The sequence below is a fragment of the Phymastichus coffea genome, unplaced genomic scaffold (genome assembly GCF_024137745.1).
Source record: "Phymastichus coffea isolate CEN01 unplaced genomic scaffold, Cenicafe_Pcof_1.1 PCOF00098, whole genome shotgun sequence".
NCBI lineage: Eukaryota > Metazoa > Arthropoda > Insecta > Hymenoptera > Eulophidae > Phymastichus > Phymastichus coffea.
Genome location: NW_026706909.1, coordinates 161410 through 175970, shown reverse-complemented (window position 1 = coordinate 175970; position 14561 = coordinate 161410). Strand labels below are relative to the sequence as shown.

The 14561-nt window shown below is 44.5% G+C and overlaps 3 protein-coding genes across 5 annotated transcripts; 1 reads left to right on the top strand and 2 right to left on the bottom strand.

Annotated features, from left to right (window-relative positions):
- Window positions 1–3248: 3248 nt before the first annotated feature.
- Window positions 3249–6838, top strand: LOC131669980 (cholesterol 7-desaturase nvd). The gene is made up of 5 exons (XM_058945233.1): window positions 3249–3407; window positions 4700–4872; window positions 5777–5943; window positions 6006–6184; window positions 6253–6838. The coding sequence occupies exons 1-5, from the start codon at window positions 3264–3266 to the stop codon at window positions 6835–6837; spliced, it is 1248 nt and encodes a 415-aa protein (XP_058801216.1). The 5' UTR covers window positions 3249–3263; the 3' UTR covers window position 6838.
- Window positions 6839–7700: 862 nt separating this feature from the next.
- On the bottom strand, window positions 7701–12313 carry LOC131669979 (uncharacterized). 2 transcript variants are annotated; one of them, XM_058945232.1, is made up of 9 exons: window positions 12259–12313; window positions 12056–12165; window positions 11183–11434; window positions 10350–10792; window positions 10021–10277; window positions 9489–9791; window positions 9260–9401; window positions 8480–8915; window positions 7701–7839 (listed from the first exon to the last, which is right to left on the bottom strand). In XM_058945232.1, the coding sequence occupies exons 3-8, from the start codon at window positions 11283–11285 to the stop codon at window positions 8544–8546; spliced, it is 1620 nt and encodes a 539-aa protein (XP_058801215.1). In that variant the 5' UTR covers window positions 11286–11434; window positions 12056–12165; window positions 12259–12313; the 3' UTR covers window positions 7701–7839; window positions 8480–8543. The 2 variants fall into 2 exon arrangements, with proteins under 2 accessions (XP_058801215.1, XP_058801214.1); XM_058945231.1 differs by having other exon boundaries at window positions 12056–12259.
- A 188-nt stretch (window positions 12314–12501) lies between these two features.
- LOC131669974 (uncharacterized protein C16C10.8) lies at window positions 12502–14454 on the bottom strand. 2 transcript variants are annotated; one of them, XM_058945218.1, is made up of 4 exons: window positions 14362–14454; window positions 13567–13735; window positions 13129–13490; window positions 12502–13056 (listed from the first exon to the last, which is right to left on the bottom strand). In XM_058945218.1, the coding sequence occupies exons 2-4, from the start codon at window positions 13689–13691 to the stop codon at window positions 12623–12625; spliced, it is 921 nt and encodes a 306-aa protein (XP_058801201.1). In that variant the 5' UTR covers window positions 13692–13735; window positions 14362–14454; the 3' UTR covers window positions 12502–12622. The 2 variants fall into 2 exon arrangements, with proteins under 2 accessions (XP_058801201.1, XP_058801200.1); XM_058945217.1 differs by lacking the exon at window positions 14362–14454 and adding an exon at window positions 13812–14165.
- Window positions 14455–14561: the final 107 nt, after the last annotated feature.

Genomic DNA, 14561 nt, shown 5'->3' with positions numbered 1-14561 from the left:
ATCTATCACACGAAGAGTGGCAGAAGCGAAGAAGCTGTCGCTCCGTCGACGGAAAAAAAAACCCCCCGAAAACTTTGAAAGTATACCCAATCGCTGACCCACTTACTGAAGACATCTCATTATGTGAAAAGCATCGATTTCGTCATCCGATGCAACACATCACTCGATTCACTCGGCTCTCGTTCCGAGCCGCGACGGCTCTCGAGCTCGCTCTCCAGGAATTTCGAGTATTTCCTGAAGAGAGGTGTCAAATCTTCTCGCGCAATTGTCGGCCACTACGATAAGATAAACGCGGGGGCTCCACAATGGTGCCGAGAGCGAGAAGCTCTCGTTACGCGCGGACACGACCGCGCGACGTTAGCCTCGGCGGGCAGTCGAAATTTTCGAGCCACCTTCCGATCCGCCGCGATCCGGTATAATAATTAGTCGCGTTCCTCGTTTTCCTCTCTCGATCGATCATCGTTATCTTGCCTTATTGAGCGCAGGCAGACAGGAAATAAACGAGTTTTCCCATGCAGAAGAGGAAAACCGGACGGATGTAAATGGCCAAGCGCGGAGCGACGGTCTCGGTAGGGGGAGAAAAAAAAAACGAGAGAAAAAGGCGGGGGAGGGAGAGACGTCGAGAGCAAACTGGCTTAGAGATAAAAACGAAAGTGCGCGGGTGGGTGGTGCGACGAATCGCGTCGGCGGCCGAACGACCGATCGGATTCCGACACGGCGCCGCCGAAACGAATGAAAACGAGAAAATCGACGCGGTTACGTAAGGGCGATTCCGCGGCCGAGGTGGAAGATGCGCGATCGCGGGTCCGCGCGGCGAGCGACGCGAGGCGGCCGACACGCGCGCGCGCGCGCGAGGAAAAAGGGAGCGGAGAGGGCAAGAACAAGAAGAAGACGATTAAACGCCGCAGGTATGTATCTGTGTCCGAGGCATGCATAATGCCGGCATAAAATGCATAGGGGATTCGCCTGAGTGGCCGCCGCCGCCGCCGCCGCCGCCGCCGCCGCCGCCGTGTCGGTGCTCGCGTGCACACGGTCGAGGATATAAAAAGGCAAATCCATCCGCGGCGGATTTCCAGTCGAGCGCCGAGCAGCCACCACAGCCGAACGCGGCGATGAATTTTCACGCGTAACGGAGTCGCGTCTCTCCGACTCTCTCTCTCTCGCCGGACATCTTATCCCCCATTGCTCGGCGGTTCGTACTGAATTTCATTGATCACGGCAGACCAGGCGAGTCGCCCTCGCATACGCTAACGAGGCGCGATCGATGCCGCGACTCTGCGCCCGCGCGCGCGCGCGTTTTTCCTCGTTCCCGAATGACGAGCGGATTTTGCGAGCCTCCTCAGAAATTCCGCAGGCTTGGCGATTCGAGCCGCGCTGCCCGCGTCATCGAAACTAACGTGCGTGATATACCGACCGGGAGAGCACGAGGGACGCAAGAGCGAGCCAGATATGACGTACGAATATCCTGCTTCGGGAGTCGATCGGCATCCGAACGGGACGCTGCGGGGCAATCGTGCAACTTCTTTTTTCTCCCTATCTCTCTCTCTCTCTCTCGTCGCTATTCTCGTACCAAGCTAGATGCGTTTGCAATTCAGATTCGGCTAAATTCGGCCCGCGCGAGCTTATTTATTTCGTTTGTTTTCTTTTTCTTTTCGTGCTCTTGACGCGCGTAACGTCGGAATGCCACGGCAGCGAGCTCACCGGACTTCGCCCGTTCGACTCTCGGATCGCGCGTGAAAAAGAAGCCCTTAGCGCGTGTCCTCGTTTCGCGCTATTTTGACTTTTCCACCCCTCCTTCGTCCATTGGTCTTCGGGACATCCCCCACCCCGCAAACTCTCTCTCTCTCTCTCTCTCTCTCTCTCTCTCTTCGAACTACGTATGGGAGGTATTTGCGAGTTCCGTCCTTCTTATCCCCTCCATTTTTCCCCGCCGACGATTTTTTTCATTCTCTCCCTCTGGCAAGTATGTTTTTAGTACGTTGCATGGTGGCGCAGGAAGGAACGCTTACGCAGGATTTTTCGATCGTCAGTGTAAATATTCATCGTTTTTTCCCGCTAATTTTAACAAGCCGTGGATGTCGATCATGGCTTCTGTTTCTGGATTGCGTTTGAGATAAAAAGTAACCTTTTTAATTATAATTTCCTCTGTCGAAATCTTTCAATTCCGTTGCACAGTTGCAAATGAAGCAAGATAAAAAATAAATGACTTCTTGAATCGAGACGAATGTTCGATATCTAAGAAAATTTTTCTTAAGAACGCAGCATCCAAAAAATTTCGCACTTGTCAATCAATTTTTTCTCCTTATCATCTGCTTGAAATTAACGCAAAAATGATTCTAATGCTCGTATCAAAACATTAGCTTATAGCTCGTTTGTTTATCGTTGCGCTTCTTTCAACATTTTAAGAGAATACTTTATTAAAAATGGTAGAGACAATTGCCAGCTGTCAATAATCCGGATACATGCTCGGACACATTTACCGTAGCTGTGACAGGCCGATCGTTGCTATTGAATAATCTAAAAACCAATTTAGCTGTTATATTGTAACTTTCATCCTGAAAATTGAGAGACAACGACAGCCACGGCAATTGCAGCGCGACGGTCGAACGCACCGCGGATGTTTCGTGCGAAGCCGCAGTCCCGTCGAATCGAGCATTTAAAGGCGACCGCGCGCCGCCTCGATTTCCTCCCGAGGTCGCGCGCGTTCTCCACCCGATTTCCCAAAAGATTCCACGGGAAACGGCAAGAGAGAGAGAGAGAGAGAGAGAGAGAGAGAGAGAGAGAGAGAGAGAGAAAAGGAGACGCTCGCTGACCGGTGGACGTTAACATTGGGCAGAGGCGGCGAACGGGAGCAGCTTGGCTTTGTGGAATTGGCCGTGTGTATAGTTGGGGCGACCGTCCGCCCCGCGGCAGGCACTATATCTAGCGTGTCATTCAATAGATGTCGCGTATTTAATGGTATCTGCGAGAGTTAACGAACGCACTTAACTTCCCTCGTTCGGCCTCGGTGCACGCGCACCGAGCCGGCAGAGCTTGCACTCGCCTCCTCCTCCTCCCCCCCCCCCCTCCGCATCCCCGCGCGTTTCGTTTTTTTTTATTCTTTTCTCTTTTTTTTTCTCTCTCTCCTTTTCTCTCGTTGCGTCCATCTCTCGCGCGCGGGTGCGCGCGTACCGAGAGAGTTACACGTGTGCCGCCTCTCTCGGTGCACGTGTACCCGCGCGCGCGCTCTATATAGCACACTTTCCGTTTTCGCGCTCGCCCCAATGGCGCGACACGCGGACAGTCCGTCGGCGGATCTCGTGAGGATGATGCTCGTGGGCTTCGCCGTCGCCGCCACCGCCGCCGCCGCCGCCGCCTTCGGCATTCTCGTCTTCGTTGGCTTCTTTTGGAAGATGAATTGGGTGCAGGTGAGACGCAAATACCTTCTCACTTTTTTCGTTTGACTTCGCGACTTATCTTTCTCCTTCTCTCGTTCGTTCTTTCTTCCTTTCTTACACTCCTTCGTTTCGCCTCGCCGGCGAAGGGAACCGGGCTAGCTCCGTTTTGCCCCTCGCCCGATTCGTTCCCGCGGGCCTAATTCCGCGACGCCTCGCCTTGCATCCCGAAGGAAAAGACTCTTGGCGATCGCGCAAAGGGGACATTCTTCGCGTTACCGAATCGTGGCAGCTGTCGATCGACGTGCGCGTAGGGCGTGCGGAGCCGAGAGAACGCAAAACTGCAAGGGGGAAAAAAAAAAAAAAAAAAACAAAATAATCACACCTAAATGTCGCAAGGACTTCCGGGCGTTGCTGCAGTTTTACGAGGATATCTGAAAAATAAGCGCGACAGACGCGTCCAAAGCGTGGGCGTGCAGACAATTGCTCGTGGCTTAATTGCGCACGCAAACAATTGTGCACGCAGCGATACGCCGTGAATCAGCGTGTATCAGTTCTTAACGCTACGTCGCGGTGCCCGATAATTTGCGCGCACAATGAAACCGTGCGCCAAAGTGCGCGGCAGCCGGGCGAAAGCCGCGAAACAATTGCCGCGCCGTGACGCGTCGCGAGGCGACTTTGCAAGACCACGAGCGACGCACTCATCCTCCGAAGCTTCCGCGCGATCGATTGCACTCCACCCACTCTCAATGGACTATCGCCGACGGCGGGTTCGGCTATTCGCACGTGGCTCCATTCACCACGCCCATTTCGCGGTCGGAAAAATCCGGATACGCTAGCTCGAAAACCATGCGAGATTGCAGCTGATCTGCTTTGTCGGTTACGCGCAGTTCTCGTACAGTTTTCAGGATCTAGGCTTCACTACCGAGCGAGACGCTCTTGCTTGGTCGTTCGAGCGGTAATGTTTTTTCTTTCGCGATAGGATCGATCGGGTTCTCGATTCCTATTCGATCCGCGTAGGTCACGAGAGAGCGACGGCGAGCTTGCTTCGTTAACGGATTGCCGGCAATCAGAGCTGTCGGTCGTCAAAGACAAGCTCGGCGTCGCTCCCTCGTCGCCCACGCCGATCGAGCACACGGAAATGCGTCGGGCGAGATCGATGCTCGCGCGGAGCTTGACTCCTGCGAACGGAACGCCTGCTGTAGCTTCTGGTCCCCGCTTGTCCGCTCGAACGAGGGGCGCGGGGCGCTGGCTTCCATTACGCCAGGCAGGTCCGAGGACAGAGACGCGCAACTGTAGATTCGGCCGTAATCGTCATTTTGCAGAAGCTCGCAACCGGACCCAGCAGAGCGACGTCAAGGAGAGGCCAAAGCCGGAAGATCGGGCAGCTGCCGCCGGTGTATCCGAACGGCTGGTTCGCCCTGCTCGAGAGCTCGTCGCTGAGGAAGGGCCAGGTCGAGCACGTCTCGGCCCTCGGGCAGAACTTCGCGGTGTTTCGGTAGGTTCCGGCTCGCGGTGGTCCTTCCCAACGGTTTCCCGTCGAGCATCGTTGCACCGTGTGCCGCGCGGTTTGCGATTGCGCAACCGCTCGGCGCGTGCGTCAGCCAAGGGTTCTCGCGAGCGCGCCTCGGAGACCGGGAGAGAGAGAGAGAGAGAGAGAGAGACGTGCGCGCGTACGAGCAAACACGTAAGTGGTACACGCTGAATCACGCTTCTAGGAATCGCGGGGCGAAAGTACTTTCTAAAGTGGCTGCACCGCGGTAAACAAGCGCTGGCGCGACGCGTTCGGCGTTCGTGTGCGGCGAAATCGAGAGTGCGGCTACCGAGCCGCGGAAGGAAGTCCGCGGGGACCACCGAGACGACGCCGCTCGATTGATTCCGAGGGGCTCCCGCTCGGAAGCTCCCGAAAGCTGCGCCGAGAGATCGATCGACCGGACACCGCGCTGGGAACGTGGGGCGGGGGGGAGGGGGGGGGGGGCGCTAAACGCAGGCCGGCTTCGAGGCGAGGGAATCCGAACGTGCCCCGAAATTCGATACCGACTGACTTCAGCTCCTTTATTTTTCGTTACGCGCGCGCGCACCGCTGGACTCTAAAATTTCGAATTTCGAGATGAAGGAATCCGAACGCCCGAAATCAGACACCAGCTCGACTTGAGCGCTCGTCTATTTTTATCGCGCGCCCGAGCCGTCGCAACAACATTAATAAATAACGCTCGCCATTAAGCCGTGGCAGATCGCAGATTGCAAGGGCCGGCGCTGCAATAAATTTCGTCGTCCCCGAACGGTCTCCCGCCAATTCCGAATTTCGATACGAATGCACCCGAGCGGTCCGGAAATCCGAAGCGAAACTATGCAGCTTGGGCCGGTCGATCGTCGTTACGCGGCGGGTTATTGGATTTCAGCACCGAGAGCGGCATAGTGAGAATAATCAATGCGTACTGTCCGCACTTGGGTGCCAACATGGCCGAAGGCGGTGAAGTCAAAGGTGAAGAGCTGGAGTGCCCTTTTCACAGCTGGCGCTTTTGCGGGGAAACCGGGAAATGCACCAGCATACCTTATTCGAAAAACGGTAAGGCCGAGGCCGCTGGCCCTTGGCTCCCAAAGTGATCGTGCGATCGCGTGCGATTTCAGTGCCGAGCGCCGTAAGAACGAAAGTCTGGGAGAGCAGCGAATCGAACGGGCTAATTTTCGTCTGGCATCACGCCGAGTCCGCGGCGCCCGACTGGTACCCAAAGCCAATCGAAGGCATCTCGAACGGCACGTGGAGATATCAAGGCCGCAACGAATTCTACATCAACTGTCACATTCAGGTACGCGCGCGCGAGCGTCGCGTCGCGAGCTGCGGGCAATCGGATAACGAGCGGAACCCGGCTTGCAGGAGATACCCGAGAACGGCGCCGACTGGGCGCACCTCGAGGCGGTGCACGGCGCGTCCATGCTCAACGTTGGATTCATGGCGAAGGTCATGCGCCACTCGTGGACCAACGCGTCGTGGTCCTCGCCAACCACGACGCTGCTCCACGCCGACAAGGAGGCGAGCGAGCAGCACGTGGCTACGAGCTGCCTACGCCACAGTGTCATACTGTTCGACAAGTTCTCGCTGCTGGAAATGGACGTGGTGGCTTTGCAAATCGGGCCTGCTTACGTGGAACTGCACCTACGCACCGCCTTCGGCCCGATCTGCATAATTCAGAGCGTAACGCCCGTGGAGCCGCTTCTGCAGAAGGTCACGCATTTGGTGTTCGCGCCGGTTTTCGCTGCGCCCTGTTCCAAAATCATACTGATCGGCGAGAGCTTGATGTTCAAGAGGGACGTCAGGGTGTGGAATCACAAGAAATTCATGGAGAATCCCATGCTCGTCAACGAGGACACGAATATCAAGAAATATCGGAGGTGGTACAAGCAGTTTTACTCGGAGAATAGTCCGACTTATGAGTCGTGTAAGAATTCGTTGGATTGGTAGTGCATCAATGTTGTCATAGAAAATACGCTAGTTGCTCGGCAACTTCTCGTTGCTTATTTTTAAGTAACCATATTCGAGCTATAACATTCTAACAGTACAACGATAGAATGTTGTTTTGATAAGAACGATTAGTACTGATGATGGAGGTAGAGCCTAGATTTTGATCATAACTTTTAAGTTTTTTTTTTATTTCTCTCAAAACGTACTCTTACGAAACTCTATAATCAATCAGTGGTCCTTCCTTTACATGAGCGATATATAAATCTTATTATCCACTCATTTTACGTATTCATTTCGTAAATTAGGTTATTTACAATCTGCTACTGATTTTGTAACAAGTGTGTAGATGATAAATACTTTTAATTGTACCTTAAAGTAAATTTCATCAAAATTATTTTACGCTTACATCAATGGAAAAGAATATTGTATGAATACATGTTGTAGTTTGAAACACACGTTTTTGTATTTGTACACGTTGAAATTTATATGATATATTGATATAAATGAAGTTGTTACAAAAAGTTCTCAATACAACAGTCGATAAAACATTCAAATATACTGTTATTTAATTCACGTATAAATTTGCTAATTTAATTTTACAAAAATGTTGACGGCATAATTTATCCAAAGGAGACAGAATAATCATATTATTCGGTAAGCAAACGTACTAGAAACGTCACAGTTTTACGGAACCGGTATTGTTGGTATTTTACATTATAATACTTAAGTGCGTTAGTTGTTAAGTGTACATAAATTATGAAATAAAACTGCGATTGTAGCACATCTATCACTGCAGTCTTTTCATTAAACATTTATCGTCTTTTTATGACATTTTTTTCCGTTTTCATTCATTAAAGTTATATTACATTAATATTTATCACATGTAGGAGCTCTCACTTATAAAATTCTTCTCACTGTCTGACTTGACTTTGATGAAGGAATATAATTTTTGGTGTCGATGCACAGTACAGGATAAGTAATTGTCTAATTAAGGAAACACACCTAGAACAGAAAGAAAATGTGCCAATAGATTATTCTGACTTGTCGAATTAAAATCACGACAATCGACATTTATTCATGGCATTCAGCGAAAAATTTTCGAAGTGATAACACAAACTGAAAGGTACTCATCTAAATACATCATTAATAAGTAATTATTGCATAACCGCCATGGTAATTACTGCTATGCTTTGAAGATTGATGATTAATAAATCGTTCAAGGATTGTTGAAGCAAGACTTGCAAACTTCGATGTCGTCATGGATTTCCGTGAATGTTACTTTTAAAAATTTAGTACATATCAATTCGTATTACACGGTCATTGATACTCTATACTATTTTTTACTTTTCTTAACGATTTCGAAACAAGAGTGTTGCACAATAAACTATTTTTCGTACAAAATTTAGCTACAAAAAAATGATTTTCGCAAACATCATTAAAAATAAAAATAAATGAATAGCATTTCCGGACCTTGAAATTAGCTATAAATCTTTATTACACAGCTTGTGATTTACTCCCTCGGCTTACATAAGAAGCCATGTCTCTTTAATTTCACAAACAATATCTTACTTTGAAATGTTGCGCGTTGGTAGAACGCATATTTCGAATTCTTAATCGCAGTTTCGAAGATGCGGGTACTTACCCCAATCTCACGTTGATAAATCAGTCATTCCTGCCATACACACGTACACGCAAAATCGTCATAATCACTGCAAAACGAAGCTCTTGTAGCCCCGGACGGTGCGTAATTTTTTTCTCATCGCATTGACAAGATCCGAAGGTTGCAATACCACCGACACATCTCTACCGAGTGCATTCATGCGTTCTCGTGCACTACTTTCGTAAAGACTTAACGGTCGATTGTTCACTTCGGTTAGTGTCCATGTGACGGTAGTACCGACGTCCGCAGATGGATCTGCTGGATTAGCGATACTTGAAAGTCCAAGCGCTTGGGCGGACGGTGATACCGAGGTCACCTCGTTCGCCGAGTTTACCTCTAAACCGAAATCTTCTGATTCCATGCGACGGTTCAACGTTGTGACGCGGCCGTGCGGCAGTCGTCTGACTATCATTTCTATCTGCCAAAATTACAGTAAAAAGAAAAATCATTAAAAATTTTTATTCTTCAAAATGATACATTTTTAATGACGATTTATCAAAGAAATCTCTGTACATTTTGTTAAAGTACATAAGGCTAGATTGGAATAATGAATAGGTATATCGAATATAAAATCTCGTAAACAACGACACATTGCTGATGAAAATTTATTTTTTTTAATTCCTAATCAATAAACGCTGAGATAGAAGTAATCCTTTTTTCCTTTTTTTCAGGTTAGAGATAGAGAGAGATAGAGAGAGATAGATAGATAGAGAGAGAGAGAGAGGGGGGGGGGTTGTACTCTCAATGTAAAGTACTACTTACTCGAGGGAATGTATAATTCTTCAGTATCTCTTTGACTGAACTAGCTCCAGTAAGTTGGACTCCTCCTACACTTAATACTAAATCACCGATATGCAGCACATTATATAACAATGGATGCTCCTTGTGCTTCCACCCTGCAATCCTACAAATTAAATAATCAAATAAATATTCATCGTTTTTATCAAACAATCAGTGGAAAAAAATTTATGAAAATTCTTTGTTGACTTACCAAACCGCACCGAAACAGTCAACGAATGCAATACCATCTTTGCAATCTCTTCTGCCAAGTTTAAGTCTAACCCCGGCAGGATGGCTCATCTCCTTGCGTAATTGTAATACCTGCTGTTCTCGTAGAGTCAACTGCTGGCCTGCTGGCCGACGGCTCTGACTAGTTGCTACCGTAGGAGGTGGTGACACGGTTGATGTCAAATTCGCATTAACATTCGTAGTCGAACTTGCATTTTCTGGTGCGTTGTCCGATGATGTACGATACTCGATTAGTGCTGCGTATTGTTCGCCTTCGTCGCTTGAACTTCGCGATTGGTTGGAAATTTTAATTAGATTTTTTAGAAATGTAATTTCAATATTAACGATCTAATTGAAAATAAATTAATGAGGTTTGATTTTGAATTTCGAGATCCGTATTATAACGTTTAATAAAAGAAAAATTCTAGATCTGATACGGTCCTACAACGAGCATTCGATTTAAATCATGATAATTACATGGTAAATATTCTGTTAGTTTTGATAGATTTTCTCACCTGCCAGCATTTGAATTATTATTCCTAGCGCTTTCGCCGCTTTGCGCGAGAAAGACACTCTCGTAACTCGAATTACCAGTATCACCATTACTAGTTGAAGCGCTGGGAAATCTTGGACTAGCTGGTGGATGACTTGTAGACCGATGGGAAGGCTGTCTGGAGGGCGGCCTGCGCTCCTCAGCTGGTATGTCGTCGAATGTGAATACATTTGGTGTACTCAACGTTGAGGGTGATGATGACTGTGGTAAACGTGATCCCTAAAAAATTTGAAAATAATGTAAATTCCATTGGTGAACGAATTAAAAATTAAACAAATATTTAATATTTACTAGACTAAGAGGTGGAGGTGGTAATGGACTTGTAGGATCTCTCGTAGCAATTCTTTCAGGCCCTCTCGAGTATAAATTCTCTTTGGGTCTGACAATCCTCATATCCGTCAACTTTCTCGTAACCACTTGTACCCAGTCGAGCATCGTTTGATACGTAGGTGCAGCCAATCTGAGTATCTGATCGTCGTTGAAATTAACGCAAAATTCGTAATCGTTTTTCGACGTAGCGCACAATGTTGGTGACAAATGCAATGTCGTGCGCAACGATTGCGACCAGACTGGATTGTGACTGGTCGCTTGTTTTTGATCTGGAAAGCCTTCCAGACGTGGATCCGCGTCGTCATGAACGCAAAAAGCTACCCAGTAACGTGCACCGTCTGGTTTACCAGCGTCTGTGCGACGTAACCATCCGTTCTTGTGAATCTCGCGGAATACCACTGGTGCTACAATTGAGGAAAAATTTCATTGAAAGTATTGAGTATGGAAAAAAGTAATTGTTATTTATTCTATTAAAACTTGTGTACTGCAAGTGGAAATCTATACCGATTTACAATCAGTTTCATTGATATAAGTTTTCTGATACATTGAACCTTTGGATAAGATATAAAAATAATCTTGTAATCATAATCTATTTAAATCTATTTTTTTTATTCTGAGTACTTTCAGATATCAATAGATGATTTATCAAAACATTACTTATCAAACGTATACAAACATGAACTAAATAAATTATTTAAATACGCATAATCACCTAGGTACAGATTCTGCATATCTATGTTATATTTCATTCTCAACTACATTCTGTTGTTTATCAGTTGAATAAATTGATTTACCTTCAGCAGTGGAAGTAGAAGCTTGTGGATCCGAGCCATCTTCCCGAGACCTGTCATCTGAGGTCCTTACCATCTCTGTCAGCAACCTGACAGCTTGTAACATTTTGGTAGTACAAGTGACAGTTTACAAAATCTTTTTCTTTTTCTTTTGCTCTTCCTTTGCATAAGCTCTACAGTCATCTTATGAAAGATCGAAGTTGGCTCTTTGGTTCAAATAGCATTTGCGTTGGAAGCATTCAAAATGCAATTCATCTAAAATGGTGAAGAGTATTTTAAACAATGAAGAATATGCTGCACTTCCTTTAGATAAAATAACATTAATAGAACATTCATGACACTTTGTCAATTTCGCAATAATATTTTAATTTCTAATAAGTGAGCGATAAATAAAGAATGTAATCTTTGCAAACAATAAAAAATGAAACATGAGAACTATAGATTTGAGACTACACTTCAGAATAAAAATCTATTTGACAGCAGCATATTACAATCTGATTAGCAAGTAGATAATATTACTTTCTCTGGCAATGAATGTTAATTAGAGCAACTACAAAAAGCTGCATCATCAGTCAAATAATTTTAATTAAAATGTTTTACCCAGCATTTCAAGCATTTCATTTGACATTCTCATTCAATTGAGATTAAGAATTAGTAGCATTTGATCTTGAGACCTTACCATTTAAGAAAATGCAAATAAACATCAGTCTCTATTAATTTACACAATCTCGTTACGTAATATCCTTTATAGCGGCAATCACAATTCGCAAGCACGCACTTGCAAACATATGTCACTCAAAACCAAACATCAATTTTCAATAAAAGCACTTGTACGTAAAAATCAATGAAACATTGAATAAAAAAACGGCCACTCACATATTTCTATTTGCTAGTCGCAGCTCGGTCCTTTGTATAAGCTGAGTAGGAACAGGTGTGGCGCGTCGCGCGCTACTCTGATGACACATAATCCGGTCGGGGCCGTTTTGCTGCAGCCAGAAGTAAAAAAAAAAGGGAAGGTGCAAAAGTCTACGAGAAAGTAAAGGTGTACAGTGGCGGAGGCAGTGGCGACGCTTTCTTACCTGCGACTTAACCACGTGATACTGGAATTAAATTTTATTTTATGACAACTTCCACCCACCCCCAAAAACAATAATAAGCGCCATGCGCACGCGAGTAAAAGGAACCATGTTGGATTTTTTACTGCACGCGGGTGCATTTGAAATAGATACTTAGAGTGATATCGATTTTTTTGACTTTCTTAACGTAACAATGTGAAATAAATCATAGTTAATCTGATGTTTATGATAAACAAATTTATTGGTTTGTAAAAATTTCATATCAAATGTAATTGATAATTGTTTCGTAGCTTAATTTTAAATCTTACAAAATTAATAATATTTTACAAAATTCATGTGCAAGCTCATTATCTATTTAATGCAACAATTAAGAGGCAGTGACTAATTTGACTTTATTTTCGTCAATTAAAATGTCTGACACTTTTCCAAGCTTTTTCTCAAACTTGGACATTGCTTTTTCAGATGTACTATCTGGAAAATGTGCCAGATACTGCGTAATAACTTTTTTTTTTAGTTTTCTCAATGTAATTTCTCCTTTGCTAGTGACAATTTCTAGAATAGTAGTCTTCCAACTGAATTTACTATCTCCATTTTCAGTAACATCCTCTATTGTTACATTATTCTTCTCAGTCTCATTTTTCTTTTTATTAGCATGCTCATTATCATCATTTTCGTAGTTTTCGTGTTTTCTCTTCTTGGATGTTTTACTCTTTTGGTTTTGCGATTCAATCTCATTTAACTTATTTACTACAGTACCATCCTCTTTGCAAATATTAGAGTTATTTTGATTTTCTTCTTTGTCTGCATTTTATAAAATCAATATCAACAATCAATTTTCATAATCATTATTTCACACATTATTTTTCAACTTACTCTTTTCACTGTTATTTTCTTCATTATCAATCTGAGCACTAGCTTCTTTGAATGCACTTTCCATTTTATCCCAAACGCTACTTACTATAGTCATGTTAACTCTGTTGCCAGATATGTTATTGATAAAATTCAAAAATTTTGCCTTTTTTCTAGGAATATTCTCATGCTTTGCAATAGAACTGAGTAGATTCCTCTCAGGAACAGTTAGTGTTGTGGAATTAGCTAAAACATTTTGTACAACATTAATCCAAGCCTGTTGTTTTCTCTCTCCTTTATTTTGACTTGGCTTTGGTATATAGTTTTTGCCCCCATAGCGTTCATTTTCCGTGATGCATTTAGTATGAGCTACATATTCATTTCCCCTGTTAAAAAATAAATAAACCATTTAATTTTTAAGATTAGATTTAGAGAATTCAATTATGCTAAAAAAACTTTTACCTAAAATCTTTAAAACAGTCCACACAGGTGAGGAATGGTGCAGTTCTGCACTGAAACTGATAGTGCTTAGCAACTTTGGGCTTTTGAAGCGAGTCTCCACAATTGTTGCAAGTAAAAACAACCATTGCTAATATTATAAATCCAACTCCAAACTAAATATTTAGCACAGCTAAACACAATAAAGCAATAATTATTAAGTTACAAATGAACTGATCCTTAAGTAATTGAATATGCAAGATCATTACTTTAATAATGAAACACTTTGAAAGAAATTTATCAGTCGAAATTTCCTTCCACGAATGTTAGCAAAGCAACTCGTATATCAACAAAAGACGCGCGTAATAGAACTTCGTATGTAATTGGTAAAATTTCTTAAGAACGTCGATTTTCCATTGACAGTGATTCAAACTGAACGTTAAATGTAAGTATGAAACAATGAGACTCTGGCGAGAGATAATAAATAAATGTGCTTGTTGCTTGATAACGTTATTTTCTTCGAGTACTGCAATGAACTATGAACGAACGAATGATCGTTCGACGTGTAAACACGTGTTTTTACGATGGACTATGGACCCGCCGAAAGATGGATATACGGGATATGCCCACCCAATGGCCAATGCCAAGCCTCTATTACGATTGTCGTGACATAACCTAACTTTACCGCATCCGCGATATATACAATTTTAGCTTGTAGGATATATATCTATTTCATTGCAGACTGGATTTGAGAGGAAGCGAAAGGTGGAGTGGGAGATTACGATTGATTTGATGTTTTTGTGGTAAACGGGTACTAACTTTTTTATTTTTCCTCGAAAAATATAGTTACATTATTTTTGGAATCTTTTTCTTCGAGATACTATACATTACGAGCCAAAAGCTCGATGTACAGTTAGTGCGTGATAGTTGATGAAAAACGCATTTACAAAAAAGTTCTTTATTGTGAACAAAAATAAAAAAAGCTATAATCCATTAAACCACCTGACTTTAATTAGCAT